Source organism: Pongo abelii, chromosome 1, assembly GCF_028885655.2.
Source record: "Pongo abelii isolate AG06213 chromosome 1, NHGRI_mPonAbe1-v2.0_pri, whole genome shotgun sequence".
In the NCBI taxonomy this organism is placed as follows: domain Eukaryota; kingdom Metazoa; phylum Chordata; class Mammalia; order Primates; family Hominidae; genus Pongo; species Pongo abelii.
The window spans coordinates 544,094-565,377 of NC_071985.2; the positions used below are offsets into that span (position 1 = coordinate 544,094).

At 37.8% G+C, this 21,284-nt stretch overlaps 1 protein-coding gene across 1 annotated transcript; it reads right to left on the bottom strand.

Moving 5' to 3' along the window:
• Nucleotides 1-37: 37 nt before the first annotated feature.
• On the bottom strand, nt 38-15,671 carry LOC100456005 (olfactory receptor 2T6). The gene is made up of 3 exons (XM_054560604.1): nt 15,368-15,671; nt 7,159-7,311; nt 38-4,241 (listed from the first exon to the last, which is right to left on the bottom strand). Exon 3 carries the CDS (start codon nt 4,235-4,237, stop codon nt 3,311-3,313), a length of 927 nt encoding a protein of 308 aa, XP_054416579.1. The 5' UTR covers nt 4,238-4,241; nt 7,159-7,311; nt 15,368-15,671; the 3' UTR covers nt 38-3,310.
• Between the last annotated feature and the right edge of the window lie 5,613 nt (nt 15,672-21,284).

Below are 21,284 nucleotides of genomic sequence, written 5' to 3' on the forward strand. Positions count from 1 at the left end.
TCCAGTCAAGAAATATAGTATCAGAGAGTTATATAATTGTTAGAAAACTGTTTTAAAATGAAATTTTATATTTTAGAACAATGAGGTTTACCAAAAAATTGAACTGATAGTTCAGAGAGTTTTTATATATGCTCTCTCTTTTCCCTATTGTTAACATCTGGCATTAGTGTAATACATTTGTTACAACAGATGAATCAATGTTATTATGAACTATTATTAATAGTTCATATTTTACATAAGGATGAGTCTTTCTGTTCCAGAGTTGTATGTTTTTTTTCCACAAATGCATAGTACCATGCAACCTAATATTATGTAACATTAATTACTGTGTCATATAGTTTCACTGCTCTGAAAGTCCTCTGTGCTCTGTCTATCCATCCATCCCTCCCCCTGACCCCTTGCAACACTTATCTTTTTCCTGTCTCCACAGTTTTGTTTTTTCCAGGATGTCATGCAGCTGGAATCACACAGTACGCAGCCTTTTCAGATTGGCTTCTTTTACTTCACAACATGCGTTTAAGTTTCCTCCATGTCTTCCAATGGCTTGATAAATCATTTATTTTTAACACTAAATAATATTCCACTGTATGCATGTGCCACACTTTATCCATTTAACTTCTGAAGGACATTCTGATTAAGTCTATGTTTTGGAATGTATGAAAAATCTACTATGAACATAAGTTTCCAAATCAGCAGAGTTAATACCAAGAAACACAATTGCCAGATCATATGATAAGATTATGTTCAGTATTGTAAGAAACTGTCAAACTGTATTCCAAAGTGGCTGTACAAGAGAGTGTGCTTTTGTGCGTAATGAATCGATAGAAATGAAAGAAATTGTAAAAGCTGAATATAAAAGCCAATCATCATTTCAAAGAATAGCTGAAATAATGACTAGCATTTATAAGGTTTTATTGCATTCATCATTTTACTTGATTTTAAAATCTTACAAGAAAAAATGTATGTATTAAGTCAAATTTTATAAAAAGGAAAGTTGGTCCTCAGAAGCAGTGTATGATTGACAGAAATTCACATGGTGTTTATGTGGAGCTGAAACTGATGACCAGTTCTTATGGGCCAGCCCCCTCCTTCTCTTCTGATTTGTTGTGTTTATTGTACCTCAACATCTTCTTGGTTGGAAATGCTCCCTCATATTATCTGGCATATAGTGTTGTCCAAGACAGTCTGACAAGATTGAGGAGATGTTGAGCCTCCAGCTGAAGAGCCTTGGAAAAGCTGTTCCTGAATTTCAACTGAAAACCCTGCTCAGTTAGGCAAGACCAGGTCTATTTTCTTGATTAAGTCCGCAGCCCAATGCCAAGCTGAGCTGTTCTATTTGGCTAAATATTTTGTCAAATACCCAGCAACTTTTTCAGTACAAAAGGAGGTGTGGCTATGTTTCATTCACCCACCATCTTTAGTCACTACAGAACATCACTGAACCCAGCTTAGATTTTGTTAAACCAATGACAGTACAAAGCCTGGCACAGCAACTTGTAGAGGTGGCCTGGGGGGTTTGGGATGTGGTCCTGGTTTTTACTACTGTGTCCACAATTTAGGCCAAACATGTTTTCTCCAGTTCTTAGCCACTTAAAAAGAAATCATACTAAGTGTATAGAACACCCTTGACGTAGCCAACTCCATCTTAGAAAAAGACTTTATTTTATATTTCATAGAGCACTTTTCCAACAAGGATAAGATGTGTTGTCTACTAAACAAATTAAAAAATAAAAGACTGTATCCAACCAGATAAGGACTCAAACAAGCACACTCTTCCATGATCAATTCTCATGGGAGGACTCTGTAACCGTAAAAGAGCAGGCCTTCAGCAGCTCAAAATAGCCGTGTTAACTGACACCATCTTGCAGTCACTGGTGATGAAAACTTGGCATCTGCTGCTGAAGTCTCTGCCACCTCAGAGACTCTTTCTTGCAAGACCGACGGACCACCCGGCCTGGACCAGGACCACTTTTCTCTTCTTCTCTCCCCCTGGACTGGTTTGTGATCCTTTCTCCTATCCCTTTTCCTTCTTGTGTTAAATGTTAGTTTGTTTGTTGTGAAATGTTAAACCTATAACATTTACATACTGATTAAGTATACTATTATGTATGGTTTGCAATATTGACTGACTTGTGGAGTGGCTTGACTCTGTGTGCCCGCAGCTCTGACTACCAAGTGAATGAAAAGTACTAAGGGGAGTTGCCTCCTTGGGAACTCCGTGTAGCTCATGGTGGCTTTTGTGATTGAAACAGCATCAATAAAATCCTGACACTGTGGAAAGACACAAGCATTTGTGGTCCTGGTTATTTCTAACCTTGCACCGCTCATGACACTAAGTCATTTACAAGGGTTTCCAGTTCTAATTTTCAGATGAAAAGCTGGGTATTTCCTTCCCACTTTGCAATGCTATCCAATGCAAAAGCCAGTGCTATAGAGAAGGAAAATATGATGCTTTCTACTTTTTTAAAAGAGAAAAGTTGGTAGAAATAACTCCAACAACACTAACACCTACACAGGGATCCCAAAAGTCTAAAAATGCTAGTGAATTGGAGAAGAAGCTGAAAAGTGATTACAGAAACTGCTAGTTAATAGGGCATTTCTTTATCAACTACCTTTTGCTGTGTCTTCCAATGTAACAGTTAGTTACCATATTAAAAAATAATATTACAGACTCCCTCCTCCATAAAGGTTTAGTCTTGGCATTTCTACAAAACGCATGATTCATTTTTTTTTTTTTAGCTCCAAATGTAGATAAAGGAGGAGTGTTTTCAGTGGTTACTCAAAGAAGAGATATTTGGATTTTCTGAATCTTGGTGTAAGTCTATATAGATTTTTCTTTTACAGTTTTATGACAGTTTAGTCTCCTTCATATGTCTTTCAAACCTTGGCATCCCTAAACCTTTGATAAGCCAATTGATGGATTGTTTAAACAATATAGTCAAAATCACCAGTTCTTATGGAGTCATTGAAGATGGGCAGAATATGTAATGTTAACTCAACATTTGGGGGCATTTACATACACGAACTGCAATCAGAGAAGTGATATGAGAGAAGACTTGGAATCAGTAGAAACAAAAGAAGAATAAACGAGAGTGGTGTTTCTAGAATTCTGGCATTATTTGTGTGTGACTGTTACAGCAACTTCACATTTTTGATGGGAGTACTGTTGATACACCATTTAGCACAGCTGGTATTGGCAGTTCCTGTCAGCATTATCCATGGTATCCATGATACAACCCCACATATGCCTGAATGGGGATGTGGAGGTTTTAGACTATCAGAATTCTTTCCTCATCACACCACATGTCCCTTAACATCTTGCCACAACTCTCTTCAAGGCACCCATCACATCCCTGTTCCTCAGACTGTAGATGAGAGGGTTTAATAAGGGTGTGAGGATGGTATAAAAGGCAGAGAAGACCTTATCTTTGATTGGGGTGTGGTAAGATTGGGGAAGCATATACATATACAAGGCAGCCCCATAGAACAATGTCACCACAATCATGTGTGAAGAGCAGGTGGCAAAGGCCTTCTTCCTCCCTTCAGCCGATGTCATCTGATGCACTGTGATGAGAATCCTGGTGTAGGATGCAGTCACCACCGAGAAGGGGATCAGCAGCATTGCAACACAGCACACGTACATCACTGTTTCATAGGTGGTTTTGTCCCCACAGGCCAGCCTCAGCATGGTGGGTGCCTCACAGAAAAAGTGATTGATTTGGTGAGAGGCACAGAACGGGAGACTCATGGTAATGGGGGTGAGGAGAAAACTGTCCAAAGCCCCGCCGAACCAAGAGCTGGCCAGGATCATCCAGCAGACCCGCCAGCCGATGAGGACAGGATAGCGCAGTGGGTTGCAGATGGCCACGTAGCGGTCATAGGCCATGAGACCCAGCAGGAAGAATTCAGCCCCCATAAAGCCCATGTAGAGAAAGCACTGAGCAGTGCAGGCAATGAAAGAGATGGTCCTCTCACTCATGAGATAATCTACCAGCATCTTGGGCACAATGGTGGAGATGTATAATGTGTCAATGAGGGAGAGGTGGCTGAGGAGGAAGTACATGGGGGTGTGGAGGTGAGGGTCTATGTTAATCAGGAAGATCATGACCCCATTAGCTATCATGGCCATGAAGAAGACGGCAGAAATGACACCGAAAAAGAATCCTGAGGCTTTATCGTGAGTGAAGAGCCCCATGAGGGTAAAGCCTCTGGACAAGGTTTCATTGTTTTCATTCATGGTACTGAGTTTGACCTGGAGGCATAAGAAGAGAGCAGGGTCAATGAAAATGACAAAAGATAAATCACTTAAACATGTCTGTGTAAACATTATTAGATTAAAATCTTTTATGTAGCTAATATAAAACTTTTTTTGGTGTGGTAGATTTGTAGCTTCCTTTTTCTTGGCTATTTCTTTTTGATGAATAATTTCAACATTAGGACCCCATGGGACGAAGATGAATGAATGTTTGACAATTGATACTTGGCTTAAGGGAGTTTCATTATGATTGAAGAAAATCTGGGCCCTAGAGAGGATCCTTCATTTGGAGTTGGCTCCATTTATTTAAAATGTGGATACGACTGAAAGACAATTGATCCAATCAATTCAAACAACCCAAGAAAATAATTCAATAGGCCATTGGATCAAATTGGGAATTTCTGTGATAATTTTAAAACCTGTTAGTCTCATCCAGAAATAACCATAAATTGTAGACACAGCTGAAAACTATGTTGAACTGTAATAAATATGATTACATTATCTACCTGATCATTCGCCATTCTTATGTGTTCCTTCATCATTTGCCAATTTCTCATTCATTTGCAGCCAAATCTTTATTTATAGAGAGAGTACTGTGCTGTGTTCTAAGCTCTGGGGATACTGTAGTAAATAGAAACAATATGAATCATGTGACTTACATTCTAGTTATGAAATAAGCACAGTAAATCAAAAGTGGGAACCATGGCTACAGGTAATGCAAATAAGTGCTTTGTGGAAAACTTCAACACAATGAAAGATAAAAGAAAATTCACGTGAAGATTTAGGGCTAGGGTGTTCCTACAAAATAAATAGCAAATGTGACATCCCTAAAGCAAAAAGGAGTTTGGGATAGTCAGGAAACAAAAGTCAGTTCAGGAAGACAATTGCAAGTGATGAAGACAGTGAGATATTAGTGATCAGTTCTTCAAGGTATGCAGACCGGGGTAAAGAGGACAGAATTATTTACTAAGTGTTATCAGTAGAATTGAGTTGCAGTTTGTAACATATAACAGTTTAACATGTTCATTATGATCTTTTTGTTTTTTTCTTTCTGTCTCTTTGGTACATTAGAGCCATTTTTTGTTTTTGCTTAGTGTTGTATTTTTGTGGGTCTTGAAGGCTTCACAAGAGGGGAATCTCAGCTGGTTTAGACTGGGATAGACCAGGTTGTGCTTTCTGTCCTAATATCCCCCTCATTTCACTCAAAAGCTTCCTGATTTGGTTGGTTAGTCGTAAGCCTTGGAGATGGCGACTGAATGAAATGCATAAAAGATCTTGTAGGCCAGAGACAGGAAAGCATACACAATCTTAGAAAGCTATGGGTGGTGCATTCACATCTTGAATACACGATGAATATAAGAATATCTTTTAAAAGTTTCCTCATCAGGTTTAACACTCTTTAAAATCCAACTTGATTTTTGAATTCTTGAACACTTCTGTGTGCACTCAGGTGTTACACCAGACAGAGAGGCAGATGATGCAGCAGTAAGCGCACAGAGGTGGCAGCCAGTTTCTAGAACACTGTTTTGGAGTAGGGGGTTGCTTGATTCTGAAATACTTGCACTGAGAATGCTTGTTTGGGATCCTGGCTTCATCATTCGCAATGTGCCCTAATGCATGTTACTTAAAATCTTAGAGCCCATTTCCTGATCTATAATTAGGATATCACAGGAAACTTAAGGGATGTTGTGATGATCAAACATCATGTAACATATGCAAAGGACCACAGCTGAGTAAATTCAAATGCTAATCTATGATAAGCTGTTGCGCATGTGAGATAATGCTGATATTGAGGACACACAATTTCTTGCCGAAGGCAATATTGCATTTCTTAGCTACTGTGTGTATACCACAGGCACAAACAATAGGAGACACACTCTAAAAAACACACATCACCTGTTGAACACTAGGGGACACACTCTAAAAAACATGTGTCACCTGTTGAATGCTAGGGGACACACTCTAAAAAGCATGTGTCGCCTGTTGAACACTAGGGGACACACTCTAAAAAGCACGTGTCGCCTGTTGAACACTAGGGGACACACTCTAAAAAGCACGTGTCGCCTGTTGAACACTAGGGGAAATACTCTAAAATTATGTGTCACCTGTTGAACACTAGGCAGGGTTGTAGGCTTGTGCACTGTCTTCTGAATTATTTAAAATGATAAAATCTCAGAACATTCTTCCTGATCATGCAAATAATTGCCATTAGAGGAATCTTTTAGCAAAAGATATGGACTTGTAAAAGACTAGTGTCTGGGAAAACTCATTCCAGGAAGAAGACTGTCATTGCCTAAGTTCACTCTCAGATTAAACAATGAGGATCAAGATGTTAGGTAATAGCATTACATGAACAACAAGGGCCTAAAAAATAATTTGCAAGCGTCTACACATTCTCCAGGCAGGCCTGTTTCAAACTTCTCAGTACATGCTCACAAAACCACAGAAACGACTCAACTTTTTATCTACACTGAAAATTAAAAATCTTGAGTACTAGGAAAAGATGAACCCTAGTGACTCCTCAGTAGAGAAAAGCCTCTTCAGTTTCAGCCAGCACATGTACGGAGTCTCTCAGGACGTGAACCACTCAGAAAAAGGATTGGCTGTGTGTCTCTGTGCCAGATTTTCTCTGCAGCAGGGTCTGCTTCTCTGCTTTCCCCATTCTAACCCTCCTCCAGCCAAGAAATTGTGGAGAAAAAGGGTAGAGTTTTGCAAGTAGACCAACAAAGGAGGTTCTTGAAGGAGTGTTCTCAGCACAATGAACAGGAGACTTCATTTAGGAAAGTGAGAAATACACAGACACAAGGAAAAATGCTAGCTAACAAGAAATCAAAACTTTTCCTTTCTAAGTTTTTCCTTCTCTTTCAACAAAAATTCAAACATAACTGCACAGTTTTGCTTACCAGTTTAGAAGAGGCTAAGCGGATTAGGTGGTGAGGGGAAAAAGGGCTGAAGATTTATTCTGCCCACTATCCACCCAAAATGCAGATCCTCCATCTAATGGGTAGCATCTCATCTAATGAGCTCCTCGTGATGACATGATGAATTAGAAGGAGCTTCCTGCAATGTCAATGGGAGCAGAAACAGACGATAACATTAGGGAACACTTCAGGAGAGGATGAACACACTCAGGCTAGTGCGGTGCTTTACTCAAGATGACAACATTAGGGAACACATCAGGAGAGGATGAACACACTCAGGCTAATGCAGTGCCTTACCGATAACGATAACACTAGGATACACTTCAAGAGAGGATGAACACACTCAGGCTAGTGCAGTGCTTTACCCATGACGATAACACTAGGAAACAGTTCAGGAGAGGATGAACACACTCAGGCCAGTGCAGTGCTTTACTCATGGCGATAACACTAGGAAACACATCAGGAAAGGATGAACACACTCAGGCTAATGCGAGTGTGGTGCTTTATCGATGACGATAACACTAGGATACACTTCAGGAGAGGATGAGCACACTCAGGCTAATGTGGTGCTTTACCCATGGTGATAACACTAGGAAACACTTCAGGAGAGGATGAACACACTCAGGCTAGTGCAGTGCTTTACCCATGATGATAACACTAGGAAACACTTCAGGAGAGGATGAGCACACTCAGGCTAATGTGGTGCTTTACCCATGGTGATAACACTAGGAAACACTTCAGGAGAGGATGAACACACTCAGGCTAGTGCAGTGCTTTACCCATGATGATAACACTAGGAAACACATCAGGAGAGGATGAACACACTCAGGCTAATGCGGTGCTTTACCCATGACGATAACACTAGGAAACACTTCAGGAGAGGATGAACACACTCAGGCTAGTGCAGTGCTTTACCCATGATGATAACACTAGGAAACACTTCAGGAGAGAATGAACACCCTCAGGCGAGTGCGGTGCTTTACCCATGATGATAACACTAGGAAACACTTCAGGAGAGGATGAACACACTCAGGCGAGTGTGGTGCTTTACCCATGATGATAACACTAGGAAACACTTCAGGAGAGGATGAACACACCCAGGCGAGTGTGGTGCTTTACCCATGACGATAACACTAGGAAACACTTTAAGAGAGGATAAACACACTCAGGCTAATGCGGTGCTTTACCCATGATGATAACACTAGGAAATACTTCAGGAGAGGATAAACACACTCAGGCTAATGCAGTGCTTTACCCATGACAATAACACTAGGAAACACTTCAGGAGAGGATGAACACACTCAGGCTAGTGTGGTGCTTTACCCATGGCAATTAAAAACAGTTCCAGGATGAGAAGTTACAAGAAAGGCTGCAAAGAAGACCACTGAAGACATAAAATTGGGTTAGGGTTGTGGAGGATAAAACTTGAGTAGCTCTCCGGGGATGCAGAAAGGCAGATATTAAATGATAAGAAAGATAGACATGGGCCGGGTGTGATGACTCACACCTGTAATCCCAGCACTTTGGGAGGCTGAAGTGGGTGGATCACCTGAGGTCAGGAGTTCAAGACCAGCCTGGCCAACATGGTGAAACCCTGTCTCTACAAAAATTAGCCAGGCATGATGGCGGGTGCCTGTAATACCAGCTACTCAGGAGGCTGAGGTGGGAGAATCACTTGAACCAGGGAGGCAGGGGTTGTAGTGAGCTAGGATCCCACCATTGTACTCCAGCCTGGGCAACAAAGCAAGACTCCATCTAAAAAAAGAAAGAAAGATAGATAGACATGCAGTATTGGAACTACAAAAGCAAAATATAAATTGATATGTTTTAAAACATGTCAATGTTTTAAAAAGAGTGAATTCACAAATAGGAGAGAATTATTAATAAAAATTGAAAAGGAAAACTTGGGAAAGTAACAAAAAGACTCTATATGGATGTTTTGTTTCATTAATAAATACACTGTGTGTGTCTGGGAAAGTTATTTGAAGTAAAAGCATCTGGCAGCATCTAATGAAAACATAGTAGCATGCAAACAAAACACAAGAAAAGGAAAACACAGTCACCTACACAGGCTAAAATTCACACTGACCACAGGTGTCCTCCTGATAAATTCCAAATAAAAGTGAAAAAATGTCTAAACTGAAGATATACAATGTTGCAGTAAAAAGAGAGAGCTCTGGAGCCAGAATTTTCTTGGGTTTGACCCTTTCTCCACCACCAAATTGTGTGACCACAGACACTGAAATTATTTTTGTATCCGTTTCCCCCATTTGCTCTGTAATAATAGAAAGAGCACAAGTTTCAAAGTTTACCTCATTCACACACGTCAGTTTCTTAGACTAATGTCTAGAATGTGCTATCTGTTCAGTAAAACTTATTATCGATATCATTAGATACATTTTAGTTGAGAGTAATATGTGGCTCAAACAGGAAGACATTCTGAGATAAATTAGGGGGAATAAACAGTAAGATACAGCTGAATATTTGTGTAGATAAAACAAAATTAAGAAAAGGGAAGAAACTGTAATATTACTAATAGTAAATGTTGAATTCAGGTTAAATATATATATATTTAAAAATAATGTAAATATGATTGCCTCATTGCACAGAACTCAAAAGATTCTTATCAACAAAGATATATATATGTATAAATAGATACATATGTATCTATGACATCTAATATATAGACACAGATAGATATACCTATCTCTGTCTATACAGAAAACAGGATCTGAAAATGGAATGCTAATACTATACATGCAAAACAAATTCTATTTAAATAGAATGTAAAATTAAGAAGTACCAGGAAGCAGCTTTCATTCATTTATGTATTTATACATTCAAGTATTTATTGTGATCCAGTATTCACTAGACATTTTTCTAGGAGCAGAAGATACCATTAACAATATTCCCTCTTTCTTGGAACATACAGGTCAAAGGGCTGATAATAAATAAAAACATATACAATTATGAAGAATCTAACATTTTTTCTAAGTAAATGAGCCAGAAAAAAATACATTTTTTTTTTCTGGAGCCTATGACTCCAACACAGAGGCAACTATAAGAATACGAACAATTTTGAAAAAGATTAACCAAATCAGTTATTGGTATTAAAATGAGTTAAAAGAATATTTGTATGTGTGTACATGTGTGTTTGGGTATGTATTAAAATGGTTTAAAATAATGAAAGAAAAAAGGTATAACAGCACAGGGAATTAACACGAAGCATATGATGAAATGAGATAGAAAACAACTATGTTAATCATGGCTACGACATCATTCAGAGTAAACATCTGCTTTTAAAGTGTAGATTTACTCTTCAAAGAAAACAAAACAAAATGTACAAAATAGAAAAGAAAACTAAAAATGCAAAAAGGAATGACATAAATATATATAAACTACAATATAAGGTGATATTATAAATGGAACAAAGAGAACAATTCTGTAATTTGGATTTTAAATGGAAACGTATTATGTGCTTAATATATTCAGTTAGCTTCCATAGGACAATCTCCTTTTTTTTTTTTACTAAAATATATTAGAATTCTAAAATCATAATAATAGGTTCACATCTAAATCAGAGAATTTGAAATACTTTAAATGCCTAAAACACTACTTAGGCCAAAGGAAGTTCAAACTTTCATTAAATTAAATATATTATGTATGGAAGCCTATAGGATATAGCTAAAGATGTATCCAGACAAAATTTTATAACCTCTAATAATGTAATTCTTACAGAAAAAAAATGTGATGTTAATAAAGATTCAACCCAATACATTAGAAAAATATCCACAAAATACATTTAAATAAGAGAAAGACCATATGAAAGACTTAAATAGATATTAATGGATTTTAAAATAAGCAGACTGAACATTTAAAGTTGATTCTTTAAAACTGAAACAAAATAGACCTATTTCTGGCCATGCTAATGATATTTGAGGGCAGAAAGGATGACACAAAACATCATCAAAAGTAAGAAAAATGATCCAACTACAGATATGAGAAGAGTGATAAAATATTTATAGTATGGGAAGTTACTTTAACATTATATCAATATAGTTTGAAATTTTAATGAAGAAGACGATTTTAAAGTATAGTTTTGTATGAGTGCATGCATACACATAATATGCATATATAGTTATAAGCAGATATAATGCATACACACACACAGTCAAAATTCTTAATATGCATATATAATTATAAGTAGATATAATGCACACACACATATAGGTGGGGGGAGGGGGAAGGGATAGCATTAGGAGATATACCCCATGTAAATGACGAGTTAATGGGTGCAGCACACCAACATGGCACATGTATACATATGTAACAAACCTGTACGTTGTGCACATGTACCCTAGAACTTAAAGTATAATAAAAATAAATACCAAAATATACCAAAGAAGATCTCTAGATTTGGAACAATTTAAAAGTTTTAATGGAATTCTGCTTTCCCAAAATTCCTAGTTCAAAAAACATCCCATAAAAATCTTCTAAGGACAGAAAATTTCAAAATCTTTGTATACAAAAAAAATGGAATTAATTAATCATTTATTTTATAAATATATATAGCCTTCAAAAGACAGAAAACTCTTATAATTATAAACCAAGTTCACATAAATATTTCCCAAATGAATATTAATTATTAAACTCAGAAGTACATTAATAACAACACATCTTCAAACCTGTTCATATAAACTCCCTCTTTTCCCATTCTAACACCCTTCAAAGATTCTTGGTTGTCTGTGAGCTAAAGATCAAGTTTTGATTGTGGTTTGCATGTCCCTAAGTGACCTGGATACTCAGCTCTCTACTCCGCAGCACTCTGTCAATTCCTGGCACGTCTCTCCCAGAAAATAGCCTGACTCAGGAGCTCTCTCTGCCTGGAGCACAATTCTCTCTTCATCTGGTTACTGTAGACCCAGGTCTCAGATCACTTATACTTCTCGCAGGAATCCCCTCTGGTTTTAATAACAATGTCAAATGCCCCAGCATATATGAACAAGTAGTTACTCATAATATCAACAACATATCAACAAAAATATTTCTTTTTCTTTTTCTTTTCCTTTTTGAGACAGGATCTTGCTCTGTTCCTCAGGCTGGAGCACAGTGGCATGATCACAGCTCATTGTGGCCTCCACCTTCTGGGCTCAAGCAATTCTCCTACCTCAGCCTCCTGCGTAGCTGGGACTACAGGCACAGACCACCATATCCAGCTCATGTTTTTGCATTTTTTGTAGAAACAGGGTCTTGCCATGTTTTCCAGGCTGGTCTTGAACTTCTGGCCTGAAGAAATCTTCCTGTCTTGGTCTCCCAAAGTGTTGGGATTACAGACATGAGCTACCACACCCAGACACAATAAAATATTTCTATATAATAACAATAAAGATGGTAAAATAACTGGTAATATGCTAAACTTTTGGAAAACATTTATAAAACTAAATAATTCAGTATTAATTTAAAAAGCAATAGAAAATTATTCTAGAGGAATTTGTCAAAATGATTATAAATTTGATCTGAAAGGACAAGTACATATTAATTGTCCAGGGAAAAACAATGCCAAAAATTGACTTTGACCTCTGTAGGACCAATGTGAAATCTAAAGCATGAGTAACTGAATAGAAAAAACAAGGCTCAACAACTGAAGAGAAGAGTATCTGGAAATAAACACTGCTGTCTCCCGCCAAAATACAAAAAACCTACATATGCGCAAATGTTTCACACAAGTAAGACGAGAATTCGGATAACTGGGAAAGGTAGAGTTTATACATATGAAGAAAACAAAATTGCAACTTAGAGGTAAAGAGTAAGACTTTAAAACGCACACTCCAGATCAAGTGGCTCAAAAACTTAAGTACAAGAAATAAATACATTTCTTTATGAAAACTTTTTTATGATGTTTAAGTCTCTTTAATGAAGAGGTATGTTGTTTGTATTCTGAAAAAATGCTAAAGTAATGACAATAAATTAGGATTTTTATTGTGAAGAAGCGGGGAATATCACACACTGCTAGTGTAAGTACAAATTGAAACCATTTTTTTCTGGAAGTGTCTGGCATTTAGCAAACTTAAAAAATCCATGTTTTAGCCATTTTCATCAGTTTATTCTGAGGAAATAAATAGTATGAAGTGGGAATAATATGTGAAGACATTAAATAAATTATTGCCATTGATTGTGAAAATAAACTGGAAACAATTTTAATGATCAACATTAATGCGTTGACTAAATCAAACATTGCTCAATTTACATTATACTCATTGATAATGGTGTAGCTTAGCTGTCTTTTCATGTAAAGATATACATAATATATTTTTAAGTAGGAAGCACAGCACTGCCTATTTACAAACATATATGTGCATAGATAAATTATAATCACGTGTAGTCGGCCTGGAAAGTTTTGGGTTGGGATAGGAAAAAAATGCGCCCAAAGGCAGAAATGAAGCTCAAGGTAGAGCAATCAGGAGATTTTGCTGAATTGAATGGAGATTGAAGAATCAGGAATACACTTTACCAGAGCATCTTAGAACCTGATGATTTATTTTACTCATCACATACTATGAACTTTGTGTTTCATGCCTTTCCAAATAAGATGGACCACACTCGGATGGTTACCAGAGTTTAATGAAGACATCTTAAGTTTTTCTGTGATGCACTCTGACAAGGGCGACCCCCATGCTGCCCTTGCCCTCATGACACCTCTTCAACTTGTTTCTACAACTCTCTTTGTTGTTTTTATTTGCTGCATGCTTCTGCCTCCTCAAATATAATATGAACTCTTTGAGGGTAGAGTCATCCTCTGAATAGTCCTTTTATCCACAGCCATTAGCACAGCCTTGTATGTATTAGGTGGTCTATACATCAACTGATTACTCCTAGAACACTTTATCTTTTCCCATTTCAAACTTGTACTATTAATTTGAGAGCACAAATGACAGAAGATTTGCTTTGATATCTTCTGTGATATTGCATTGTGACAAGTGGCTAACTTTGAAGACCTCTTAAATGTGAATAAAACTGATCTTCGGAAAAGAAATCAAGCTAATGACGCAGTCCAGAAGGCAATGGGAATATGTAGGCCACTTGGTCCCTTCTAACCTCATAGGAGGTGTTATGCCCATGCTTTCAACATAGCCTGACTGACAACATCTGACCAACCAACCATCACATGATAGCAAGAATGTTCCTGTCTTTCAGATACTGTCTCTTAGTGTGTCCAAAATGGGTCACAAAAAGCAATCAATAAAATAAGTTCACAAAGGAGTGACTGAATCTATCAAAATGCTAGCAGGGTAGTTGACCATTTTTAAACATTTTTTCAAGAAAGTGATGTTTGTTTTAAATAAGTGAGTGGCATTTATGAATAAGAGCTCAACATTTATATACTCATGGACATAAAGATGTCAACAATAGAAAATAGAGACTGCTAGAAGGAAGATAGAGGGACAAGGATCAAAAACTAACTATTGGATATATGCTAGGTGCCTGGGTGATGGGCTCATTTACACCCCATACCTCACCATCACAAAATATTACCAGGTAACAAACCTGCACATGTACCACCTGAATCTAAAATAAAAGTTGAAAAAAAATTAAAAATTAAAAAAATTAAATACATACATGAGTGGGTATTTTATAGATGAAACAACAGAAAATGTACAGCCTTCTTCAAGTGTTTCCATGGTTATTTATGCCCAACTGGTGATTTCATTTAATTGTAAAAGTTCCACTTTTCCCTGAAAAATGTATCTTTAAGTGTGCTAAATGAAGAGTTTGACAGTATTCAGGAATAGTTCAACAGTAACCTATGTTCTTAGTTTTGACAACTAGGTTTTTGTCTAGTCTTTCCTTTGTTAGTTCAGTTAAAAGTATTTACCTCTGTACTCCTGGATTATGCTTAATTCATTTTCTTCAATCCAATCTTCTTAAAGTAAACATGCCAATTACTCATACCTCTACCAATATTCCTACCTTCCAATCCCATTCGATTTAATTATTTTGATCATCTTACCTAATTCCCTGTAACTTAGAAGATATCACATTTGTGGGAACTGAACATGCACAAAATATCTGAATTATCTCAAATGAGTGAATTTCCCTATTTGTTTTTCTCCTACTCACACACATTATCTAAAAGAGCCAAATGGCTTTCCTACCCTGAGTATGGAGATACAAGTTGATGATAGTGGATCACTTACACTTATAATATATCCAGAGAGAGGAATATTAGGTAAAGACAAAATTGTTTACAAACAACTTCACAAGAGGTGAGACCTTAGAAACAAGAGATAAAAGGGAACCTTCTTGATCTTCTTGTTTTCTGTCTTCATATTAGTGTCTTTCCTTGAAAAGATGAGAGGAGATCCAGGTTAAAAGGCGCAAGCTTCAACAAAGACAGTGCCAGTTAGAGGCATTTGAAGATAAACACTTAACTGAAGGCATGGATGTCATACTTCAGCACCGTACACACAGCTCCAGGAACCAAAGAAGGAAGAGTTTAAGTAATCTAGCATATGACATCATAAACGTCCTGCGATTTCTCATGGAGAAAACTCCTAACAACCCAGAAGGAATATCAACTAAACTGGTTCTGGTGGGTACTGAAAACTTTACTCAAAACATGTAAGTGGCAAGCAGAGAATGTGTTCCAAAACAAATGCTTGGGCTGCCTCCTCTGCAGTTTGTTTGTTTTGTTTTTAATTAACAGCTTGAGAACAGCTGTTTAATGCATGTTTCATCACCAAACTCTGTTGTTTGTTTCCCTAGAGGGCAAATGAGTAATATTGGAAAAATACCCAAGGAAGAGAAGAGAAGTTTTTCATGTGGTCATTTAATTTCTCACTTTAACAATAGTCATGATCTAATCCTTTCATTTTTCTCTTGCATTAAGCAGCTTCCCAATAAACATCACTCATTTACTAAATGTAACTAAGAAAAACTTTTGTAATTGCCAATTCAGTAAAGGTACCAAACAATCTGTTAAGAAAATATATCAGGCAGGCTCTTGCTGAACAGATTAGTGTAAAAATCCAACTTAAGGAAACTATTGCTACAAAACCCTTTTGAACACATGATAAGAGATGAAGTTGATGAAAATCATTTTATACTCGATTGGTGGTTTTCATTCTCCTGAGCTCAGGCTACCTGCCTGCCTCGGCCCCTGAAACTGCTGGCATTATAGGCGTGAGCCACTGTGCCCAGCCTAGTTGCATTCTCTTGATGCATAAGGTGTACTGTTATGAATCATTTTTGTTTAGTCTTCTCATAGTAATATATATGAATGTAAATTGTGTTGTATCACCTGATGTATCAACTTTAAATGATAAATCTATGCTTGGCTTAAAAGATGAAATTAACATGTGCATATGTGCTGTTTTCCAACATTCTATTTTTTTGCCTGCTAAGTTTTGTTAGTTATATTTTGCTACTTATATTGTGACACATCATAACATACACATTCAATTTTTAACTGTAGAGACATCAACTGGGCTTTAAATGTGTTTAATCGTAAAACCTAAAGAAAATTAAACAGCATGTAAAACAGTTTGTGTAAATGTTAGTTCCAAGAAAAGGAAACAATGTGACTTAAAGGTTTAATGGATTCTTGACTCTTTTCTATTTCAGATTGCCTCTCTCTGCGCCTTTCACCACCCACCTCAGGTTTCTTTATTCATATACATGATGACTTCTATCAGTTTTTTTTATGGGATACTACTCATGTGAAAATGCCTACATCTTAGTTTTAGCACACACACACACACACACACACACGTAACAAATATTTATATGTACATAAATGTATATTTGTGTGTGTGTAGAGAGAGAAAGAGAATATGAGTTGTAAAGTAAAAATAAATGCAAACATAGATAATGAAAATATTAGGTAGCCATAAACTGGAAATACTTTATATGTACAAAAGACAATCATTACAGGCATAATAAGTCCAGTTATGTTATTTTAAAGAAATCAAAATTTGGAAGGAGGAGGAACAAGGTGGCAGAAGAGAAGGCTCCCCCAATTGTTCCCACTGCAAGCACACCAATTTAATAACTACCTACACACAAAAAGCACCTTTATACAAACAAAAATCAGGTGAGCACTCACTGTACCTGGCCTTAACTTTATATTGCAGAAAGAAGCACTGAAGAGATAGAAAAACAATTGTGAATTGCAAATGCACCCTTGCCTTACCCCCCAGCAGCATCAGCATGGTGCAGAGAGCAATTCTGTGTTTTGGGCGAGGGAGAGTGCAGCAATTGTGAGGCATTGAACTCAGAGCTGTCCTGCTAGAGCATAAAACAAAGCTGGACCAAACTCAGCTGCTGCCCATCCATGGAGGGAGCATTTAGACTAGCCCGAGGGCAATTGCCAATCCCAGCTGTCTGAACTTGAGTTCCTGCAAGCCTCTCCACCATGGACTAAAGTGCTCTGGGGCCTTAAACCTGAGAAAAAGAAACCAGGCCACAATGACCACAACTCCTAAATGAGTCCAAGCGCTGACCTGGCCCAGAGCCTGTGGACTATGGGGGAACACGACCTACTGAGACACCAGCCAGAACAAGTAAGGGGGTGCTGGAACCCCTCCCCTAGCTCCAGGCTGCACAGTTTGTGGCTCCAAAAAAACCCCTTCCCTCCACTTGAGAAGATAAGAAAGAGTGAGGACTTTTTCTTGCATCTTGGAATCAGCTCAGCCACAGCAAGAGAGGGCACCAATCAGAGTCATCAGAAATCGCTACAACTAATCAGTACCACTGTGCCAAAGCTTTGAGAGTTCCATCATTGATCTAATCATTGCCCCACCCCCCAGTTCCAGGCCCTAGATTGTGGACATTTCTAGACACTCCTTGGGCCAAAAGGGAACCTGTTATCAGGAAGCGAAGAACCCAATCCTGGAAGCATTCATCACCTGCTAACTGAAGGGCCTTTGAGCCCTGAATAACCAGCAGTGATACCCAGGTACCAAGTTGAGGACCTTAGGTGAGCCTCTGAGATTACTGGCTCACAGATGAGACTCAGCACATTCCCACATGCGGTGGCTATGGGGGTGAAACTCCTTCTGCTTTAAAAAAAAAAAAAAAAAGTGGAGGAAAGAGTAAAGGGGACTTCGTCTTAGACTTTAGGTATTAGCAAGGCCTTAGGAGGGTAGAGCACCAAGTGGGCTCTTGGGGTCCTCAATTCTCGGACTTGGCTCTTGGGCAGCATTTCTGGTCCTGCCCTGCGCCAGAGGGGAGCCCACTGTTCTGAAGGATGAGTCCCAAGCCAAGGAGCCTTCCCCACAAGCTGACTGAAGATCCCTTGGGCCTTGAGGGAACATCAGCAGTAGACTGGCAATACTTCCCATGGGCATGTGCTGGCCGTGGCCATAGGGTGAGGCTCCTCTGCTTTTGAAAGGGGAGGGGAGAGTGGGAAAGATGGTATCTTGTGGTTTGAGTGCCAGCTCAGCTGCAATACAACAGAATATCGGGTAGATTTCTAAGGTTTTTCACTTTTATCCCTGGCTCCCAGATGGCACCTCTGGACCTTCCAGGGGCCTACAGGACCTTGCTACCCTGAAGAGAAAGATACAGGCCTGGCTGGCTTTGTCATCTGCTGATTTTAGAGCTGCAGTGCCCTAAGCAAACATGACTGGTAGTCAGGAAGTGGTTACAGCAGGCTGTGGCTGAGATTCAGTGTTGTGCTAGCTTCAGGCCTGAACCAGGGCACTTTTAGCGGTGGTTGCCATGGGGGTGCTTGTGTAACTCCACCCTTATCTCCAAGTGGCTCAGAACACAGACAAAGATTTCGTTTGTTTGGGAGAAAGTAAGGGAAGAGAACAAGAATCTTTGTCTTGTAATCTGTAGAATTCATCCAGATCTTGTTCAAGAATATCAAGACGGTACCTCAATGAGTCTGCAAGAACTACAGCATTACTGGGCTTGGTGTGCCCCCTAAAGTAGACACAGCTTAGATCACAACACACATGTACTTTTGAATATCTTGAATGCCTTCCCAAGTAGGACGTGTACAAAAAGCCCAGATAGTGAAGACTACAATAAATATGTAACTCTTCAATGCCCAGACACTAAACATCTACTGTCATCAACACCATTTTAAAAAACATGACCTTACCAAATAAACTAAATAGCCAACAGAGAACAATCCTGGAGAAACAGAGATATGTGACCTTTCAGACAGGGAATTCAAAGTAGCTGTTTTGAGGAAACTCAGGGAAATCCAAGATAACACAGAGAGGGCATTCAGAAGTCTATCAGATAAATTTAACAAAGAGATTGAAATCATTAAAAAGAATCAAGCAGAAATTCTAGAGCTGGAGAATACACTTGGCATGCAATACATTAGAAAGATCACTCATCATGACCAAGTGGGATTTATCCCTGAGATGCAAGGATGGTTCAACATAGGCAAATTTATCAATATGATGAATCATATTAACAGATGAAGGATAAAAGCCATATGATCATTTAAATTGATGTTAAAAAAAGCACTTGATAAAATGCAACATCCCTTCATGATAAAAACCATTAAAAAACCGAAGATAGAAGAAGCATAACTCAACATAATAAAAGCTATATATGACAGACACACAGCTAGTATACTGAATGGGGAAAAACTAAAACCCTTTCCTCTAAGATCTAGATTATGACAAAGATGCCCACTTTCTCTACTATTATTCAATATAGCACTGGAAGCCTTAGCTAGAGCAATTAGACAAGAGAATGAAATAAAGGGCATCCAAAATGGAATGGAAAAAGTAAAATTATTCTTGTTTGCAGATGATATCACCTTATATTTGGAAAAACCTAAAGATGTCACCAAAACCTCTTGGAACTGATGAACAAATTCAGTAAAGTTGCAGGATACAAAATTAACGTTTAAAAGTCAAAAGCATTTCTATCTGCCAACAGTGAACAATATGAAAAAATGTAATCTCATTTATCATAGCCATGAATAATATTCAATACCCAGGTATTAACCTCAGAAGTGAAAGATCTCTATAATAAAAACTATAAAACACTGATAAAACAAATTGAAGAGGAAACAAAAAAAGGAAAGATATTCCATGTTCATGAATGGGAAAAATAAATATTCTTAAAATGTCCATACTATCTAAAGCAGTATACAGATTCAATGCAGTCCCTATCAATATACCAATGACACTTTTTACAAAAATGGAAAAAACAATCCTAAAATTTATAGCAAACCATAAAAGACCCTGAATAGACAAAACTATCTTTAGCAAAAACCAAAACTAAAGGAATCACATTAATTGACTTCAAATTATACTACAGAGCTATATAACCAAAATAGCAGGATACTGGCACAAAAACAGACACATAGACCAATGGAACAGCATAAAGACCCAAAAAACAAATCCACACACCTACAGTGAACTCATTTGCAATCAAAGATGCCAAGTATATACACTGGGGAAAAGACAGTCTCTTCTATAAATGTGCTGCAAAAACTGGATATTCACATGCAGAAGAATGAAAGCACACCCCTATCTCTCGCCATATACAAAAATCAAATCAAAATGGATTAAAGACTTAAATCTAAGACCTCAAATTATGAAACTACTAAAAGAAAACATTGGGAAAAGTCTCCAGGACATTGGTCTGGGCAAAGATTTCTTAAGTAATAACACACAAGCACAGACAACAGAGCAAAAATAGACAAATGGGATCCCATCAAGTTAAAAAGCTTCTGCACAGCAAAGGAAACTATCAATCAATGAAATGAATAGACAATCCACAGAATGGGAGAAAATATTTGCAAACTACCCATCTGACAAGGGATTAATAACCAGAGTATATAAGGAGCTTGAACAACTGTCTAGAAAAGAAATCTAGTAATATAATTATAAAATGGGCAAAAGATCTGAATGCACGTTTCTCCAAAGAAGACATACGAATTGCAAACACGCATAGAAAAGGGTGCTCAACATCATTGATTATAGAAGAAATGCAAATCAAAACTATAGTGAGATATTATCTCACCCCAGTTAAAATGGCTTATATCCAAAAGTCAACAACAAATGCTGGCAAGGATGTGGAGAAAAGAAAACCATTGTACACTCTTGGTGAGAATGTAAATTAGTACAACCACTATG

Excerpts from the sequence above, each read along its gene's own strand:
- LOC100456005 (XM_054560604.1), bottom strand. The coding sequence starts at position 4,237 with ATGAATGAAAACAATGAAACCTTGTCCAGAGGCTTTACCCTCATGGGG.